The 18,823-nt window shown below is 40.8% G+C and overlaps 1 protein-coding gene across 1 annotated transcript in view; it reads left to right on the top strand.

The window, feature by feature from the left end:
- The window catches only part of LOC119790590 (thyrotropin-releasing hormone-degrading ectoenzyme-like), a 247,636-nt gene that overhangs the window by 63,209 nt on the left and 165,604 nt on the right, over nt 1-18,823 (top strand). The window contains exon 4 of the mRNA XM_038296194.1: nt 16,802-16,928. Coding sequence (XP_038152122.1) covers nt 16,802-16,928 — 127 coding nt within the window. The remainder of the gene's footprint in view (nt 1-16,801; nt 16,929-18,823) is intronic.

Genomic DNA, 18,823 nt, shown 5'->3' with positions numbered 1-18,823 from the left:
CTTTGAAATAAGAAAAACAGAATCAATAAAATAAGTAATTCTAGAGAAGCCATGATGAAAACTGTTAGAACAATCAAATGGCTCAAGGATTTCTTCAAACTGTAAAAGCGACTAAATTCGCATAGTAAGACCAAACATCACAATTATTTTTGAAGTTAAGCCGTGTTTTTTGCTAAATGATTTAAAGCTGGTGTTAAATTAATGATAGGGGTCATTTTTAAGGCTAAGATATTAGAATAAAGTAAAAATGTTTTGCAGTGATTTAAGGTAAATTCACTCTAAAACCAGGACTGGACTTAGAGGGCATATGCCCACATTATATCATCTAGCTTTTTATGTATAGATGCAAAGTAAGCAAGCGTAAAGCAGCTAATGTGCAGGGAGATTTCTAATAATTTTAATTTGAGGAAATTTGTAATATTTGGTCAGTTTAGCATTATTGAATGACCAAAATTGATTTTCTTTTCATTTTTTTTTTTCAAATTAGTACTTTCAGCCTTCAGGTCTCAGAAATCAATACGGTTGATTAATTAGAGAGCAACATTGAGAAGCTAAATAAATAGAGGTCTGATTCAAGTGGATAAAGTAGCCTAATTTAGAAAAAAAATATCAGACTGAAAATAGATAGATCGACTATCTTCATGTGACTTCAATCCAATCAGACTGTGACGTCAGGAAAATCCCACAATGCCCTGCTCACCCAATCAGGAGCTGTGCTTAATTAAGCTGATCCAATCAGATTTTATCCTTCAGAAATGATCCTATATAAAGTTTAGCGCAGGAAAAAAACAACTTATAACCAAAACATAATAAACTTTTATTATTTTTACCTAAATCTATCCACTAAAAAAGGCTGTTTGATTAAAAATATTTTGGAATATTATATTTAATCTCAAAAATGGCCTTATTGTTTCCAAGCTGCACAGCAGCAGGTCAGTAAATCAGATCCATGATGTTAAAGGTCAGACCTGATCCTCAGTCAGCATCAGGTCCAGATTCGGCATCATGCTCTGCTGCAGACCTTCATCGTGGAAACATTCTGTAAACGGAGTGACGAGACAGAAAACGATGAACCTGAACTCATAGCAAATGGAGGTCGGTAATAAAGTCTTTATAGGGAGAATAAAAATTCACCATGGAGTAACAGGAATCATTTTCATCTCCACCGCCGCCGCTGACGTTTTAGTCTGGGACTCTTCCAGGTTTCATTGCCAGCCCTCAGTTGTTCTCCTCAGTTCTCTCTCATAAACAGCTGCTTCTCTGTTTTCTTTATTGTAATGCTTCTCTGTGAGGAACCGTGTTTCTGTAATGAGGAGCTTCTCCTTCAGGGAGGATTAAAGAATCCTTACAAACAGAGAAGGATGACCTGCTGAGCTGGCCTTGCTTCAATAAACCCTCCTTTATTTCCACCATTTAGCTCATTATTCCTCCATCCTCTCAGCAAATGGCTGCGTGTTTATCTATCAGCTAATCGCCACTGGAACGTCGATCCGAGCTCCTTCATGCCGGCAGCACATTTTTCCTTTTAACAGAACCCAAACAGACGATCCGTCACCCTGAGAGGTTCCTGGGAGATGTTTGAAAATGAAAATGTCTGCAGAGCTACAAGTGAACATCCTCCAGGTTAAAGCCCAGGTGCAGCCATCTGGAAACCAGTTTAATGAACCTGGAGCTGCACCAAGAAACAGTTTCATCAGGAGTTGCTGTTTTTAGAGCGGTGACGAATAAAAAAAACAACAAAATAAAACTGTGCCTGACCAAAAAAAAGGAGCGACCAAAGGAGAAATCTGGAAGTTTTTATCAGTTATTTGATATTAAGAGCCTGATGAGCGGCGGCTCAAAATTTTTTCATGCTAACCGTATTTATATCAGGGTTTTAAGAGATGGAGGAAAACACACTCCACACTTTCTCTGCTCTGTTTTTCTCATCTTCTTCTTTTCAATCGCCTGGCTTGCCACAGGTTTGCCTGCTGCGTCAGCAACTCATTGGCTAATTTGTATCACTTGTAGCCTGGTCCCGACACTGTGGAGGGCTTTACCATATTAACAGGAGAAGAGGGTCAAGTAAAGTTAGACACTGTCGACAACATGCGGTAATTTATAAATGTTTTGAATCAGATTTGGTCCGGATTAACCAGCAGGTGGGCCCGGATCCGGACCGCTAATCTGTGACCTCTGCAGTAGAGCATGATTGTGGGCTGTAAGAAAAATGTCTCAGAGATGCAGAGGGAATCTGTGTTCAGTCCACCTGAGTCAACTCAATTGGTAGAAATTTCTCTACCAGACTGAAATATATTTTTCCATTCATCCTTTCAAAGTGGTATAATGTCAGTCAGACCGGACAGAGAGCATCTGTGAACATCAGTTTTTAGCTCTTGACACAGATCTCTTGTATTTTAGTTTTTACTTTGACTAGACCCTTCCTACACACCGACCAGCTTTGATCTAAACCACCCATCGTATCTGGCTGAGCGTCCAGGATGGTCCTATTTCTGGAAGGTCAACCTCCACCCTACTTTCTAGTCTTCTGGAGCCCAACAGGTTTCCTTCATTCTCCTGGATTAATCTCCATCCATTGACAAAATTATGATTTTAGAAGTGGGCCGGATGCAAATATTTTTTAGTATAACTAACTTCAGGGTGTTTGTCCATCCAGTCACAGACCCGATTCAGTGGCGCATCAGATGTTTGCAAAGTGAGCTTCTCAGGAGTGACAACGGTGACAGCCAATCACGCAAGAAAAGACTGTGAGCTAATCAGGAGCTTGAGGGCGGTCTTAACTCAAGGAAGCAGTCCTCAGCTTGAGCTGTGGTTTTCCACCTGGTCCTAGTGCTAGACAAATGTCAGTGTACAGTTGAATAACATTGTATTTAGACAGTAAAATGTGCAGGGGACCAAAACAGACGTTTGATCGTTTGGATCGTCCATCCATCTTCTCATTACTATTGACCATTCTCTTCTTCTCTGCTGAGGAAAAATTTTACCACTGCTTCATTCCTCAAACGAGAAGCCGGGGATGATATTCCTGGTGATTTTTTCATTTTTATGTTGTAGGGTTTCTTTTTTTTTGCTTAAGTGGTTTGTACATATCAACATTTTCAGTCCTGCTTATGTTGGGAAGCAAAACCTTTTCCCACATCATAGCTTGTACCAAACTGCATACAGGACCTTTGGCTTTCTTCATGCTACTCTGACGTAACTTATTTTGGAGTTTATTTATTATTACCATATTTTCACGACCATAAGGCGCACCGTACTAAAAGGCGCAGTCTCAGTTATGTGTGTCATTTCTGTATTTAACACTCACATAAGGCGCACCGGACTATAGGGCGCAGGTTTTATATACCGGTACATATTCTCTACTGCGTATTTAAAATAGAGCGGGAGCAAAACTGAGTATGATTTTGCTTTATTCATGTATTTATTACAAAGTATTAATCAAACCCATCGAAGTCATCATCCTCTGTTTCTGAATTAAACAGCTGCGCTAAATCAGATATGCTAATTTCCCCTTCTTCGCTGTCAGAGTCACTTTCCGTACTGCATGGCTCCTTGGAAATAATGCCGGCTTTTGCGAAAGTGCCAGCAGACACGTTAGTCCAAGCATCTACAATCAATCCTCAAACGGTGTCGTAACTTGCCCAGTGGTGCCTTCCACTTTTCCTGAAACTGTGGTCTCCGTCTGTCATCCATCGCTCCCACGCCGCTCGCAGCCTTACTTTGAACGGCCGGTTCACACCGATGTCGAGTGGTTGAAGCTCCTTTGTCAGACCCCCCGGGATAACGGCGAGCACAGCGTTAATTTGATTCACCTTTTTTTTTCACATCGGCTGTGAGATGGGCACGCATGGAGTCACAGATTAACAGCGATGGTGATGCTTGGAAAAAATCCACCTGGTCTCCTTACATTCACTCCCCTCATCCACGCTTTCATCATCTCCTCATCCATTTATTTGCGTAGCAGCCAAGCACAACAGTAAACGAGGCCTTTTCATACCCCGTTGTGTGTATCGCTACAGTTCTGGTCCCCTTCTTCTCCACCGTGTGATTCACCAGGATGTCGAAAGTGAGCGGCACCTCGTCCATGTTGGTGATGTGGCTTGGCTGGATGCGTTTGTCGCCTTATGTCACGGAAACTCAGCTGCTTCTTCTTCACCTGTCGGAGTTCGTTTTCCATCTTCCTCCACTTGCGAACCATCGATTCATTTATATTGAATTTTCTCGCGGCTGCTCGATTTTCATGTTCCTCTGCGTAGCTGATAGCCTTCAGTTTATTTTTATTTTTTTTTTTTTTTTTTTTTATTTTTTTTTTTTTTAGTTGCATTTTAAAATCATTTATTTAGTTTCTGTTATTTTTGTGGTAAGAAACAAGCAGCCACTTATGGATTTAACAGGTTCACTTTCCAACAAAATCCACAAACACAACCACTGAATCACAGTGCCCTCAACAGAACACACAAATGTGCAACAATACGGTAACAGATGTAAACAATCCTAGAAAAAAAAGCACCAGTTTTTATGAACCTGTGGCCTTCGATGGAGACTGCACTGCAAGTGTTAAAGTGGTTCTCTCCGTGCATTGTTAGCAGTGAGGCGCAGGTGATTCCCATTGGCACATTTGATCTTTTAACAAAATAAAAAAACACTAATTTCTAAATATATAGAGTACCCACACTGAATAATGAGACAGTGCATAAATATAATACTGGAAGGCAGGAATAAGACATCACCCAGAGGTGAGAGGATCAGTGGTTTTCCTTAGCTTCAGCCTGTGCAGCTCAGTCTTTCTGCAACAATAACCTCAATTTATATTTGACTACGTTAGGATCTCTCTATATAACTTTTGTGGTCTCATTTGTATAACATTTATAAACAAGGAGTTTAAAAAATATGTCAAATTATATATAGCCTTCAGTTTAAACTGTGCTTCATAGGCGTGTCTCTTTGCCATTTTTAGGGTTGTTAAGACAACAATGTTCTGCATAAAGCACATACCTGTCCTTTTATACACAATCCACGGCCACACTTCCCCCTTTAACATTCTTATGGCGGTCTCAACAACGTTCGCAGTAACAAATAGGGCGCACCGCACTATAGGGCGTGCCGCACATTTTGAGGGAAAAAAAGACGTTTATATGCGCCTTATAGTCGTGAAAATACGGTATTTGTTATTGTTCTGTCACATGGCCCGTGGATCTCTGCAGCTCCTCCAGAGCTACCACTGCCTATTGGCTACAATAAATCTCTGCTTTAACCTGCTTTAAACTTTCCCACAACTTCCTTTTTTGTTGGCTTCTTGATTTTGACAACACTGTCTGCTCTATAGATCATTTTTAGAGGTGTCTATGTAAAGCGGGAACAGGAAAAATTTCTCAATATAAAAGAAAAAAGCTATCACTCCTTAAGAGGGTCTTTTTATTTAGATATGTTTTTTTGACTGACTCCTGGTTTGGTACAAACATCTTAGATGTCCAACCATATTGCAGTGCACATATTGCTTGCTTCATGAAGGATCTTCCTTGATTTATTGTATTTTAAACAAGATAATCAATTTCTACATTTTTATGTCACTGCCTTTATGGGGATTGAGGTTATTATTATTTTTTTCAATCTATAAATGTCCCTAATCTTTTCAGGTGATCTATTCGCCTCAGTTTAACTTCTTCCTATAAAGTCCCATAATGACAGAAAATGTCACATTAACATTCATTAATGACAATAAAGGTCGCACTGATGCCCTGAAAGGACCATAAACCGGAGGTCAGATCAGTATTTATGATAAAAAATAAAAAAAGTACCATTAGCGAAATGTTTTTGTTGCTTTGCTCACAGTTTAAGCAGATTTTACCATGATAAAAAATGTTTTCAATCCAATTGTGTTTAAACATGTTCATGTTGGTTTCCTGACCAGGAATTAGAAGCTTGGGAATTGCATTATTAGTACATTAAGCAGGACAATACCCCAAGTCTTTTTAAATGAATCATAATGAAATCATTATTGAATCATTCTAGCGGTTTGATCTTGGTAAAACACTCATAGCCAAGCCAACCGGATCCTTAAAGGGTGCGGAGATAAACGTACAAAGCCACATTAAAGAACAAAGTGTTATTTTTCAGATCATATAGCAGCGTTTTCCCTTAATTCAAAACAGCACAGTAGAAATATACCTGCACAACGTAATTAATTTCCTCTCATCATTGCTTCTCTAAGTAGCTGCACCTGCAGGCCGCTAATCACCATCCTCTGGAGATGTCGTTTTCAAACGGCTTTCTATCAAGACTGTCAGAATAAAGACTCATCGCAGGACAAATTCTCAAGGTTTTGGATTGGATTTGGAATGAAGGGAGTTATCTGTTAAGATAAACAAATGTAGGACCTTTGCTCAGACCCCAGCATTTGGTAACGGTCATTAGAGACAGGTGTCCAGGAAACCCCTGCTTAGAACTGCCCACCTGGCATCTGCAGGTCCCAGAAAGTAGAGGAAGACCCAAGACCTTTAAACTTAACTGTCAGATTAAAAATGGCTTTGGTTCCCTGTTGGTCACTCAGCTTTACCTGGAAATGACCTGTCCAGGGTGTACCCCGCCTCTCTTCCATGGACAGCTGGAGATAGGCACCAGCAGCCCTCGCAACCCTGTTTGCGATAAACTTGTCAGAAAATAGATGGATGGATGAAAACTTCCTCTCAGTGTTGAACACATTTCACTTTTAAAAGCAAGTGTACAAAAATACAACTACTCATTTAGTCCATATCTCTCCTAATTTAATCACAGCATCACGGAAATGGCTTTCCTCCTACATGATGCCTGCAGGATATGATGGGAAGAAAAGGAAATTTAATTAATAATCTGGAATGAGTCAGAATGCAAACAAGTATCTGACGCTAAAATCAATTCGTCTAATGTCAGATCCCTGGCGGAGTCACTATAAAAGGAAACATGTTGCATACCCTTTCTGCTGAAAATGCAAAACATCTGGAAGGTTTGCAGAGTATTCTTTCAAAGAATAGCCCAGCGGATAACCTGCCTGCCTTTTGTTTTCTGCTTCAATTGATAAACTTTGAATTATGGGGAAAACTTACCCTTCATTTCACTGAAAGCACAATTCCAACACTGGAACAGGGTGGTGGCAGCATCATGCTCTGGGGAGCTAGGAAGCAGTAGCTGTTCTGGATTGGTTTGGATTAGAGCATCTTCATGTTAGAATGGCCTAATCAAAGTTCAGATGAGGATCTGTGATTGGAGTTGGAAACTGATGTTCAAAGATGATCTCCATCTAATCTGAATGAGTTTAGGGTGGTTTTAAATGGAGGAAAAGGGACTTCAGTCGAAGATGGTAGAGACAAAGGCTACATTCCCGCTGCAGGCCTTAATGCTCAATTCCAGTTTTTTTGTGAAATCCGATTTTTTTGCATGGCCACTGACATTTCCAAATATATGCGACTTGTGATCTCCTGCGCAAACTGCATACATAAATCTTAAGTGTCACACAGTAGAGGATGCAATGATGTCCCAAGCAAGCGTGCTCTGTGTTTACAGAAGTAAACATGAATGGTAGTGCTGGAGCTCATCTAGCGATCTTTACCAACCTTAAAAACTACATTTTTCAAGATGATTAAAGAAAAAGACATTATTGTCAACCATGGTTGTTGTTTTTCTTCCCGCTTCTGCATAGCAAGACACAGAATAGTGACCTTTGTTGAGTGTTAATGGCGTTCAGGTCGGATGAATGCCACCTGGCAGTTCAGACACAGGTCGCATTTGAATTCAATTTAATTCAGTTCCATTCAGTTTATTTATATATTGTCAATTTACAACACGTCATCTCAAATCACTTTACAGTTCACCAGATCAGACAGTCAAATTGATTTAAAGTTTTCTATATAAGGAAAACCAGTTGATTGCATCAATTCATTGACTCGAATGCAATCCCTCACACTAAGCATGCTTGTAGCGACAGTGGAGAGGAAAAAAAACCCTTTTAACAGGAATTAACTTTCAGCAGAACCAGGCTCAGTGTGAGTGGCCATTTGCCGGGGCTGACCAGGGTTCAAGGAGACAGAAGCAGAGATAAAACATACAGCCAGGCAGACAAGCTCTGAGCCTGCTCCCATGTCAGAGGATGAAGAGAGTGCTTCCAGCCAGTAACAGTCAGAGAAACAGGACTACACTGAAAAACAGGCCGATCTCCAACATCTATAAACAAAGTTGTTGACAGCCAAACAGGAACAGACAAAGTGAAGCTACTATGATAAAAAGCAGAGGGAGCATAAAGTTAGAGATTAAACTTTGTGGGAGAATAGAGATAGAATGAAACAAAGATTAAATAGGGGTCACTATGTCCTCCAGCAGTCTAAGCCTATAGCAGCACAACTATAGAGATAGCTCAGGATAACCTGAGCCACTCTAACTAGAAGCTTTATCAAAAAGGAACGTTTTAAGCCTAGCCTTAAAAGTAGACAGGCTGTCTGCCTCACGGACTAAAACTGGTAGTTGGTTCCACAGGAGAGGAGCCTGATAACTAAAAGATCTGCCTCCCATTCTACTTTTAGAAATTCTAGGAACCGCTAGTAAACCTGCAGATTGAGAGCGATTTGAAAATATCAGATTCATACAGGATTCAGATTTGGGTCTTTTCAAGGTGCTGTGTGAAAATAGCCAAAGCATCAACCTGTAGGTTTTTTACTTGTCTTTTTTTTAAATGTCAAACCATGTGACATAACATATTCACAGGTATGCATTAATTTATTTTGGTCAAAGTTTATTTAAGTTTGCAGCAGTGAAATAAATAATGATGCACGCTCTAAACCTGAACAACTGGTTTTTAGTTTTTCTGTTTTATATGACAAAATCAACTAATGTAAATAAAGCACCCGATAAAGTAAAAATGATGTTGATGTTAAAATCAGAAATAACTTTGTTCTTTGATCCAGAAGCCGCTTTCTGTCTCTGCTCCATCTGAAGTCGACACAGATGTTTCTCCTCGATTCATCTTCCTGTCACTGCTTGAGCCTGAGATCCTCACTCAGACTTCCCTCCTGTCTTGTCCAGTCCTGTCCCTTTACTCTGAACTTACGGTATGATTGGATGTATATGTGGCGGCGCTGTTACGGGTCAGCGGCGTCGGTTCCCCCGACAGAGCGCCGGCTGCCTGAGGACCGTTGATCTCAGAGTCAAGGACCAGAACAGGCCGAGGCGCCGTCTGCGTCGCCACGAGTTGTTAAACCATCCATCAAATTACTGTGTCAACCAAGCGTCCGTCACCCCATCCATCATCCAAGGGCAACAGACGGAGCGTCGGAACGCCGTGAGGGATGTCACGGACGGGTGGAGAGATAACAAGGAGAGGGGAGGAAGAAAGGAGACTCCTCTTCACACAGATCCGAAATAAATCTGCCATTTGATTGGAGGAGAAAAACGTCTGAACGAATCCTTCCCTCCCCTCCTGATTGACTGCTTGACTGACTGGCTAATTTCCTGCTTTCCTGCTGAAAATTGAATGATGCTTCAGACTTGTCAGAGCTTTTTAAAATCAAACCCCAAGCGAGGGTTGTCATGGCGGCCTGAGAGTGAATCTTGACTTTAACTGTGATGTTGGTGCCATAAATTATTAAGATGGCTTCTGAGTCCTGGCCAGAGCCCAGGAGCAGCCCAAACCTCCATTTAAGGCGATGAAAGTCCGCCCCTCTCGTTTTACCCCGGTGCTCCTCTGCCTTTGGACCTGGAAATGGCCCACAAATGGCAAACTGGTGCGTTCGCTAGATGCTGTATTGATTTGGTTAAGTTCAGGGTGTAATTTCACAGTCTTCTCAACTTCGTTCATGATGCGGAGTTGCTACAGTAACTGCTGATATTCAGGAGGGAATGTGAACGCTTTCATTTCTCTGCTGTTGTCAGGAAGTTATTGCAGGACAGGAGGTCATTTTTATCTGAAAAACAGAACCAGGTTTTAAAAAAAACAACAAACAGCTTTCATTACAATTTTTCTTCATCTTGTATTACATTCTTTGCACATTTTTTTCAAAGGTGCAACATGCAGCTTTTTCTACTGGATTTAAGAGGAAAATGCGTTAATTAACTGATGATCATCAGTGTCAGCATCTCTCTAGAAAAGTGAGCTTTAGCAGTTTGTTGCTCTATACAAATCTCGCTACTACTGGGGAGACCTCAATGAACCCTGGAGGAGGAGCTGTTGTAGAAGTCAGAAGATTAAAGCTAAATTCTCCCACAGGCCAATGACGTTGAACAGAAACACTTCTACAAGCTTTTCTTTTTCTAGTTTAACAACAGGTAGAATATTGCATACTTAAAGTTTGTATTCATGTATTTGTAGAACCTGACGGAGAGCGGATCATTACTGTAGATTCCAGCATCCTGGGATCATCATTAGAAGGTCTATGAAGGAATCTCTAAAGGATTATTTATACTGAGATACTTAGTAGAACAAGTGAAGATCTGCCGTTTGGAGAAAAAAAGTGTACTTGTTTTTTCGTTTATCGAAAGAAAGGTAGCTAAAGCGGTAATTGCTTCTTCTTTTGTGGATGACCGGAGAGAGAATAGAGGGGTAAATGTTTCCGGATGGACGGAGGACCATCAGTCTCAGAGCAGCGAGATGTGACCGACAACTCTCCCACCACTCTCACCTGGAGGCAATTTAAAGTTTCAGCTCCAGCAAACCTGTATGATTTTTTGGGGGCCTCTGGGGGGACAATTCAGGGAGAACATCCAAGCTGGCAGAGAGTGGAGCTCTGGCTGCCTCATTCTGCTGCTGCGCCACCACGTCGCAGCTACAGTCTCAGCATATTTTAGCCAGGAGAGACACGTGAATGTGCTGCAACTTTAAAGCCCCCCCTCTCTTGTCGGCCTGCTGAAAAATGCGACGCATCCGGGCCTCTCACCAGGGAGAACATGACCGCAGGCGTTTAAGGAATCCTCAGGAGAAGGTATTCAATTCAGCAGCTCCCTGGCGGCCGGCCCAAAGAGGCAGCGATTTCAATAACCCCCCCTCCCCCACACTCTGAGCCAATATTCAGTCTGCTGTCTGGGAGATGAGTTCTGCTGGAAGGAGAGAAAATGTGGGGGACATGGAGTCAGGAGCTGAATTTTCATTGAGAAATCAGCCGTCAGGGAAAAGCGGAGCGAAGAAATGAATCCAGGCAAAGCTGGGCAGCGATTCTGGATCAGTTACATCTCTCAGGCTCATGTTTATTCTGAGCCATTTTTATTTAATAAAACTTTGAATATCCTGCAATTCTGTGAGTAATGAGTAAATATATGCAGCCAAACTAACCCAAAGATTCAGAACAACATTCTTACCGGTCATTTAGATTTAGTGAGTTTTACTGGGGAGTTATGCTCAGCACACAGTAGAGAAAAGTCCAGTGGAAGGAACCAACTTATTTGATTACAGCAGTGGGTGTCAGGTTGGGTAGAGGTTTGAAGAGGACCCAGAGACTGAAGCTAAGGTGGTCTCTTGCAAGTTTAATAACAAAGGTGGTTACTGAAGCAGAATGCAAACTAACATTTTCTAAAAGTCCAAAAATACTTAAATCTTGAAAAATCTTGCATGAAGGGGAAAAATTACAACAAAACAGTAACAGTGACTGAGCAGGAGTTGCTTATATGGGAGAGAGAAATAAAGACCAGGATAATCAGCAGATTGGGAGCAGGTGTGAACAGAGGAGTCTAGAAGGGAGAAAGAAAGGGAAAAGGAGACTGACACAAGAGGGCAACAGAGGGCAAACAAGAAACACCTAAGAACTCAAACACAATAAAAATAACTAGAATAACACAAAATTGAAATAAAACCAATAAAAATTCAAATATAAAACTTAAAAATAACCTAAAACCATGACAGTGGGATTATAAAATAGATTAGGAAATAGGATTAGGAAAGGGATCATCTTTGAAATTTATAAATATTACGTGAAGTGTGGCTTTAAGGTTAATATAAATGCAGTTTGTTCAAAGATTTTAATGGATGTAGGAGACACACTTCAGAAGATACTAAATTGAACTTTTATCCCAATACATTACCAAGAAAACGCCATGGCAACAGTAGAACATGGTGGTGGCTGCCCATGGCGGCTCATCCTTAACAGGGGCAGGGAGCCAAAGTTGTTGTTTCAGGAAACTTAAATTCCTTCAGGTTTCAACATGTTTTATAAGTTATTAATTGCAAGTTTAAGCCATGCCCCACTTAAACCTGGATGGACAACTGTTGAGAATTTGCTCCAAACCACTTCCTGCCTCTTTAGAATCAAGACTATACATAAATATATCTTTGTGTTGAATCTCTATTTATTCAGAATCAGACTAAGACCAAAAACGTTGCCTTTACATTTTTACCTATAATTTTAGTTGGTCTGATGCTAAAAATTAACTCTTTCATGCTACAGTTTTCAGTGCATAACATGAAAACCATGCAGATGGTACTTCCTTTGCCATCCTGCTTGGTGGAGAACCCTTTCAACACTACTAATCAAGAAACAAATATTAGGACATTTCTCCTAAAATAGGCCAGTCATCAAAGTAAAGGCATAAATCATGTGATTTTAAGACTTTTTTTTTTTAGGATCTTAAACAACTTTCCCAGAGAGAATTTGACAAATAAAAGCCCATTCTGTCCCTTCCTGCAGGCATGGGTTGTGTTTAATTACTGTGTAAACCTTGAAGTATGTGGGGTGATATTTCAACTGTTAGCATAAACTCTGCATTCGTTACATGATGTTCTCCGACCCCTAAAAGCACCTCCTCACACGCAGACACTTGGAAACAGGCCGTAAAAGTGCTGAATCGATTTTTCTGAGCACCATAAATCCAGTAAAATGGCTTCTCTGTGTCAGAGTTTGATCCATTTCGTCCACTCGCATTCAGAAAGTCTAGACCGGCTTTTTAATTTAATTTGTTTTTATCTGCTCCCATCCATGTGCGCAGGGAGCCGACAGGAAGCTGTCTGGCTTGTCTGCAGACGGATGCTAATAAACATGCTGAAACATGCCTTTGGTGCGTGAGAGAGTGAATAATCGGGCTCTTGGAGAGCAGTGCACTGCTCTGAATGGCCCATTTGCAGTGATACAGAGCAGGCTCATCAGGATGGAGAGTCAGGCACTAAACTAGATCCTTCTGAAGTAGAGAGAACTGATGGCCTTCAAAAGGTCTCCAGGTAGTTTTTACTGTAAACTTATTTGGTAAAGTAAAAAAAAAAAGGGTTTTATTTATGAGGACACATATATAAACATATCATAAAGCCCCTGTCACACCTTGACGATTTAGCTAGCATATGCCTGACATTCCAGAATCTTCTAAAATACTTGCATATGTTGAACTTTTTTATTTATTGTTACATTTTTGGTGTATGGATAGAGTATTCATAACAAGTCCAGAACATATGTCCAACGATGGCCTAAAGTATGCATAATGCACGGCAGCGTTATGCACATTAAATGTCACAAGCCAGTGTCCTGAGGGGGGCAGCGATGTGCCCAAAGGCGCTTGAAGGTGCATAAAAAGATTTCTTTGATCGCAGCATTAACCAAGCTGCTGTTTAACGCCTGCTAAAAACAAAAAAGAATAGATAAATAAAAAGAAACAGAAAGAAGCTTTGCAGTGGCAGCAGATTCAGCGTCATGTCTTCTAGGAAGTTTGTTGGCCGTAGGCGTGAACGCAGGGAGGATCCATCACACTCACCTTCACGCTCACCTTATGATGGGGACGAATCCTGGAGGAAAACAGATGGTTTCCTCCTGTGAACCCCCTTCAGACCAAACCTCCGATAATATGCCATCATGCAGTGGCTGTAAGTTAGAAACACATTCAGCGGGCGTCTCGAACACGTCAGATACGTTGATATGAGTTGGAGATAAGTTCTTGATAAGTTACGCATAAGGTATGCACAAGTTACTCATAGGTTTTGGATAAGCTAGACGCCACGACTTATGAGTAACTTAGGCTTATCGTATGTTAACGATCAAATAACTTACCTGTAACTTATGGTCCACGTATGAGCACAAACTAGCATATCGTACAAAATTTTTAGCAAGCTCAAACTTTCTCAATGTACTTGCCTTATGTCGACGTGTGCCAGCGTGTTTCATTATGCTCATAAATTATGTAAAAGGTACTCATAACTTATCCAACGTATGGCAATGTTTTTGCCAGATTTTTCGTACCTCAGGCATACGCTGGTCTAAATCGTCAAGGTGAGACAGGGTCTTTAGTGAGGTGATAAACGCTTGGATCTAGACACCGTGAAGTCATTGGGTCCATCAGCATGGAAGATCTCTTGGTAACTGGCTAACTGTATAGCCTTCGGTCATCCAGACGTCATTACGCAATAGACACATGAACGACACTGGTCAAATTAGGAGAATAGCCTTCCAGAAATAAACCACAAAAAAACAAAAAAAACAGCTGAAGCCCTGCGTTGTAAAACCCAAAATATATGAAGGTGTCTACATTAGAGGTTACAGGTTATAGGTCCTATATTCTAACTGAATTGGTAATAGGAAGCTTCCTATTCCTAGCTCATTCCTTACTGCCAGCATTATCAGGATACCCCGAATATGGCAAACAGTGACACATTTAGGTAGAGGGAGTGTTGGCCTAGTGATAAAGAGGCTTCTGCTCTGAGAAGGTTGCAAGTACCTTCTCAGATTCCCATAAGGTCCACTCTGGGTTCCTGAGCAAGACCCTTAACCTCTGATTGCTCCCCGGGCTCCACACAATGGCAGCCCCCGGCTCCCCATGGGGATGGGTCAAAATGTAGAGAACAAAGGGATTTATATTTGGTGAGGAGTGGCGTAGAGCTTGGAATACAGAGGTTCTGAGTTCGAGTCCCACTCCCACAGACTGCCACTCTAGGTGTCTGAGCAAGAGCCTTAATCCCACACTGCTCCCTGTGCGCTCCACGATGGCAGCCCACTGCTAGGCAAGGGGATGGGTTAAATGCAGAGGTAAATTTCTCCAATGTGAGATCAATAAAGTTAATTTATTATTATGATTAATTATTATTATTTCATCATGGCCTAAGTGTTCTTACCAAATTTAAGGCATTTTCATTGAGCCCTGGCATCTCTTGCATTGCTGAAATGTCAGATTCTTATTGGTTGAACTTGACCTGAGCAACCTGTGACAGCATGTCAAAAGATTAAGAATGAAAGAAGGTCCTCTGGTCTAATGGAACCAAACTTTCACATTTTTATCCTTTGTTAAAAACCCTGACACTAAAAATGCAATGATGGTAGGTGAGTTCATGTGTAAGGATGCCGTTTTTAAAATACAGGACAGTCCTGTCATACAGTTAAGACTTTGGGTTGGGATGGGGTTCTGCCATCTTATAGGACAACAGCCCTAAACATACAGTCAGAGCTAGAATAGAGAATAATTGATAAGAGTTAAAGCTGGTGATTTTGTTCCAGTATTTACTATTTTGAAGGAGGTACCTCTAGACGTGCAAGGCTGGTGGTTTTGAAAAACCTTGTTTGGGAATAATATACAGTCAAACCATGCATCAGTTTTCAGATTTGATCTTTGAGACGATAAATCAAAGCCATTGTATTATTTTCTATATGAGACAGGGCACAAACACATTGAATCAGAATGATGTGGGATTCTCCCAGTGGAATGTTGACCATGTCCCAGTCCACTGAGGTGGAACTATTAGTTTATTCAGATGTGGCTGCCTGACCTGGAACACTGAACCCACTCTCTTTCTAAATTTACCTTGGCTTTCTAGTTTAGAGGTTCATGTGCCAAGTTTAGGTTTTAAATTAGGTTGGTTTGGACTTTTCTCCAAATGCTGATGAGGAGAAATGTGGCTCTCACTTGAGGCTTTCCTCCTTTTTTCTAGATTAAACTACTGCTGGAGCTTTTTTATAGTAAGGTTCAGAATAATTATTTTTTCTTATGATGATGCTGATGGATTTTTTAAAAATGGGTAAATGTTAAAGGTTCTAACTTGGTTCTTTCATGATGTTGATGCACTTTGATGACAAAAGACTATACCATCAGAAACCATAGATGATTCAGAAATGCAAGGGTTCTATAAAATAAGGTGAGAATAATGATCTGTTCCATCTATCTGACCGTCACCCAGAGGCTTGTCAGAAACCGGGTCAACGGTCAGACTGCTTTACAGGCCAGCATCATGTGACCTAGCAGTATAGAGTATTGATCGAAGCCTTGAACATATCAGCTGATCTATGTTTGTTATTGCTGGTAATGACAGCATCTCATGTTTTTAGAGCTCAGTGTTTAGAATCGCGCAGAACCTAAACTCTACAAACTTGTAGCTATTTTGCTGTTCTCCATCTGGTGTCCCTAATCTGATTTAATCTGTTTGTTGTTTTTTTGTTCAGCTTCTCTAAATCCACCTTTCTTCCTGCTTTAACCTTAAAACTCCACCTGATTGTTATTTTTTATCATTGTTCCTTGGATGGCTGAATCGGAGGTTGACCTGATTGGGTTTTCCTCTCTGGAGGCCTGACCTGCTCGCCACCAGCCTGCTTCCATTCTGCACACCCTGAGAAAGAAAACATCCCTGAAACGCTCCTCTTGTTCCTGAAGCCGATCCAAACTCAGATTCACTGCTTCCCTCTCTTTCTCCGTAGGCTTTCTAACAAGCTCAGCCAAGTTTAATTTCCTCTCGCCGTGCAGATTTGGGAAATAACGGCTCTGCTTGGTTCTCCCTGGAAATAAGGATGCACTGATTCCAATTTCCTCACCGTGTATCTGTTTTTAGATCCGTATCTGTTCAAATGGGCCTCACTCCACTGCCGTCTCTGTGTGTCTTTGTCCTCAGATCCGCCTGTACGCCCGGCCGGATGCCATTTCGAGCGGCGCGGGGGACTATGCTCTCCACATCACCAAGAGGCTGCTGGGATTTTATGAAGACTACTTCAAAGTGCAGTACTCCCTGCCAAAGCTAGGTAAGGCCGCTTCCCTCTCACCCCTCCCTCAATGGCATGGGGGTATTTTTTTGCTCGTCTTGTGTGTCCAAGTTCTGTTCAGCTCGCTCCATTGCTCTCTGACTCTCTGTCGATGATGCAAAGGCAGAGAAAAAGGCTCTGTTCCTCTGAAGTTTTCTTCCCTGTTCTATCTGGGTAGCCTTGTTCAAGCAATGTCAGCCAACTCTTTGTCCTCTGTGAAACTTCTGCTCAGTTCATTAGATTGTCTTGAAATGGTCTGTTTGGGCTGATCCGGTTGACATTGTTAACCTTTTGCTGTTGGATGTTAAGCTCTAACCAAGGTGAATGTGAGCCGTCATAAGTCTGGTTCAGGAAGGAGACTTGTTGTTCTGTCCAAGGGATGAACGTGTTTGAATCTTAAATGTTTGCATCCATCTCAAAACAAAAGCTAAAGACCTCATAAGCATGTTGCTGTTTTTAAAGGCCAATCAGAGAGAGAGATCCCACTAACCCAAGAGCAGCATAAAAAGCCACATTTCTGCTTTTGAAAGGCATTTTGGGGCAAATACTTTAAATTTTTAAAACCTGTTCTGTGGTCTGATAAAACTGATGTCGAAGTGCGCCTATTAAGAAAACACTACCCAAACTTAAAGTACGGAGGTGGTAGCATCATGTATAGGGTGGCCATTTCTATAGCACCAAAAAGGAGGACATTTTGCGGCATATCAATAAATTACTAAGGTGTACATAAGAATCGGGTAAAGTCACATTAATAGTACAATTCTTAGTAGTTTAAAGAGGATGCTTGTGTAGCTGAATAGAACAAAAATATTAAAGAATATAAAGAAATGCTTATGCATTCCCACTTATTGTTGTTCACTTTTTATTTTTCTGACTCTAACTAGTCCCCCAGTTTTCAACCGATTTCAACAATTTCGGTATCAAAACCTTCAGCTTCTTCAGGAGAATCCTGCTATGTCTTTTGGTAAAGATATTTTATGTAGTTTTCGCGATATTCAGCTTTTTCTGCGTTTTTTTTTTTGTCCCATTGAAATGCATGTAAATTCTTACATTTCAGCAAATTTCAGCTAAAACTTCATCATCTTTGACCTTTAACTACTTCAGCATATTTTCAGCTAGAAACATCATTCAACTTTTAAAATGTTTCCGTATATTTCTGCTATTACTGTTTAACTTGGCTTTTTGCTAACTTTTACAGTTTTGCTTCAGTGAAGCTTCAAACTTTAAAAGAAAATTTTAAGATTTTCAGATTTATAATTGAAGCCGGACGGAATTCTTCAACTGCTAGAGTGCGTGCTCTAGCTTTTGAGCTGTTCTGGTCTTTCCGAACAAATTCTTCTCACTCCCTCATTTTTCACTCAATTGAAATAAATTTTACATCAAAATGTAGGTATTTTTGTCAGGATTCAGGAAATGTAAACCTCATTTGTGTGGCATTTACAGTTTTCCGACAGTTTGGCCCAGACCACGAAGAAGTCCACACTTCCCCAATAGAAATCCAATGAGAGACTTTTCAAAAATCACAGACAAAATCCAAAACGACACATATATTCGTATCGCTCCCATTTCTTAACCATTTGATGTACTAACATGAAACTTGGTATAGAACATCTTCAGACCCTTCTTGCACTCACATTGAAGGAATTATTTCAATATCATATATAGTTTAGCTGTTTAGTTGACTTGTTCTGGCATAGGAAAACGTTGATTCTGAGAAAAATCCTCATACTCAGAAAAAACAAATTTTTACATCGTCACCGTGGCCAAATAGTTTTTAGTAGAAACATGAAAGTTGGCACAGTTGAAGCCAAAGGATGGCTGACGCCAACAGTAAAATAATTTTTTGAATACCTTTTACAGTTTTGGATCACCGCTCGTTTGTTCGGAGGGGAAGT

The sequence above is a fragment of the Cyprinodon tularosa genome, unplaced genomic scaffold (genome assembly GCF_016077235.1).
Source record: "Cyprinodon tularosa strain WSP-4 unplaced genomic scaffold, ASM1607723v1 ctg369, whole genome shotgun sequence".
NCBI lineage: Eukaryota > Metazoa > Chordata > Actinopteri > Cyprinodontiformes > Cyprinodontidae > Cyprinodon > Cyprinodon tularosa.
Note: the sequence above shows the minus strand (reverse complement) of the source record. Positions and strands in the feature narration are given on the sequence as shown.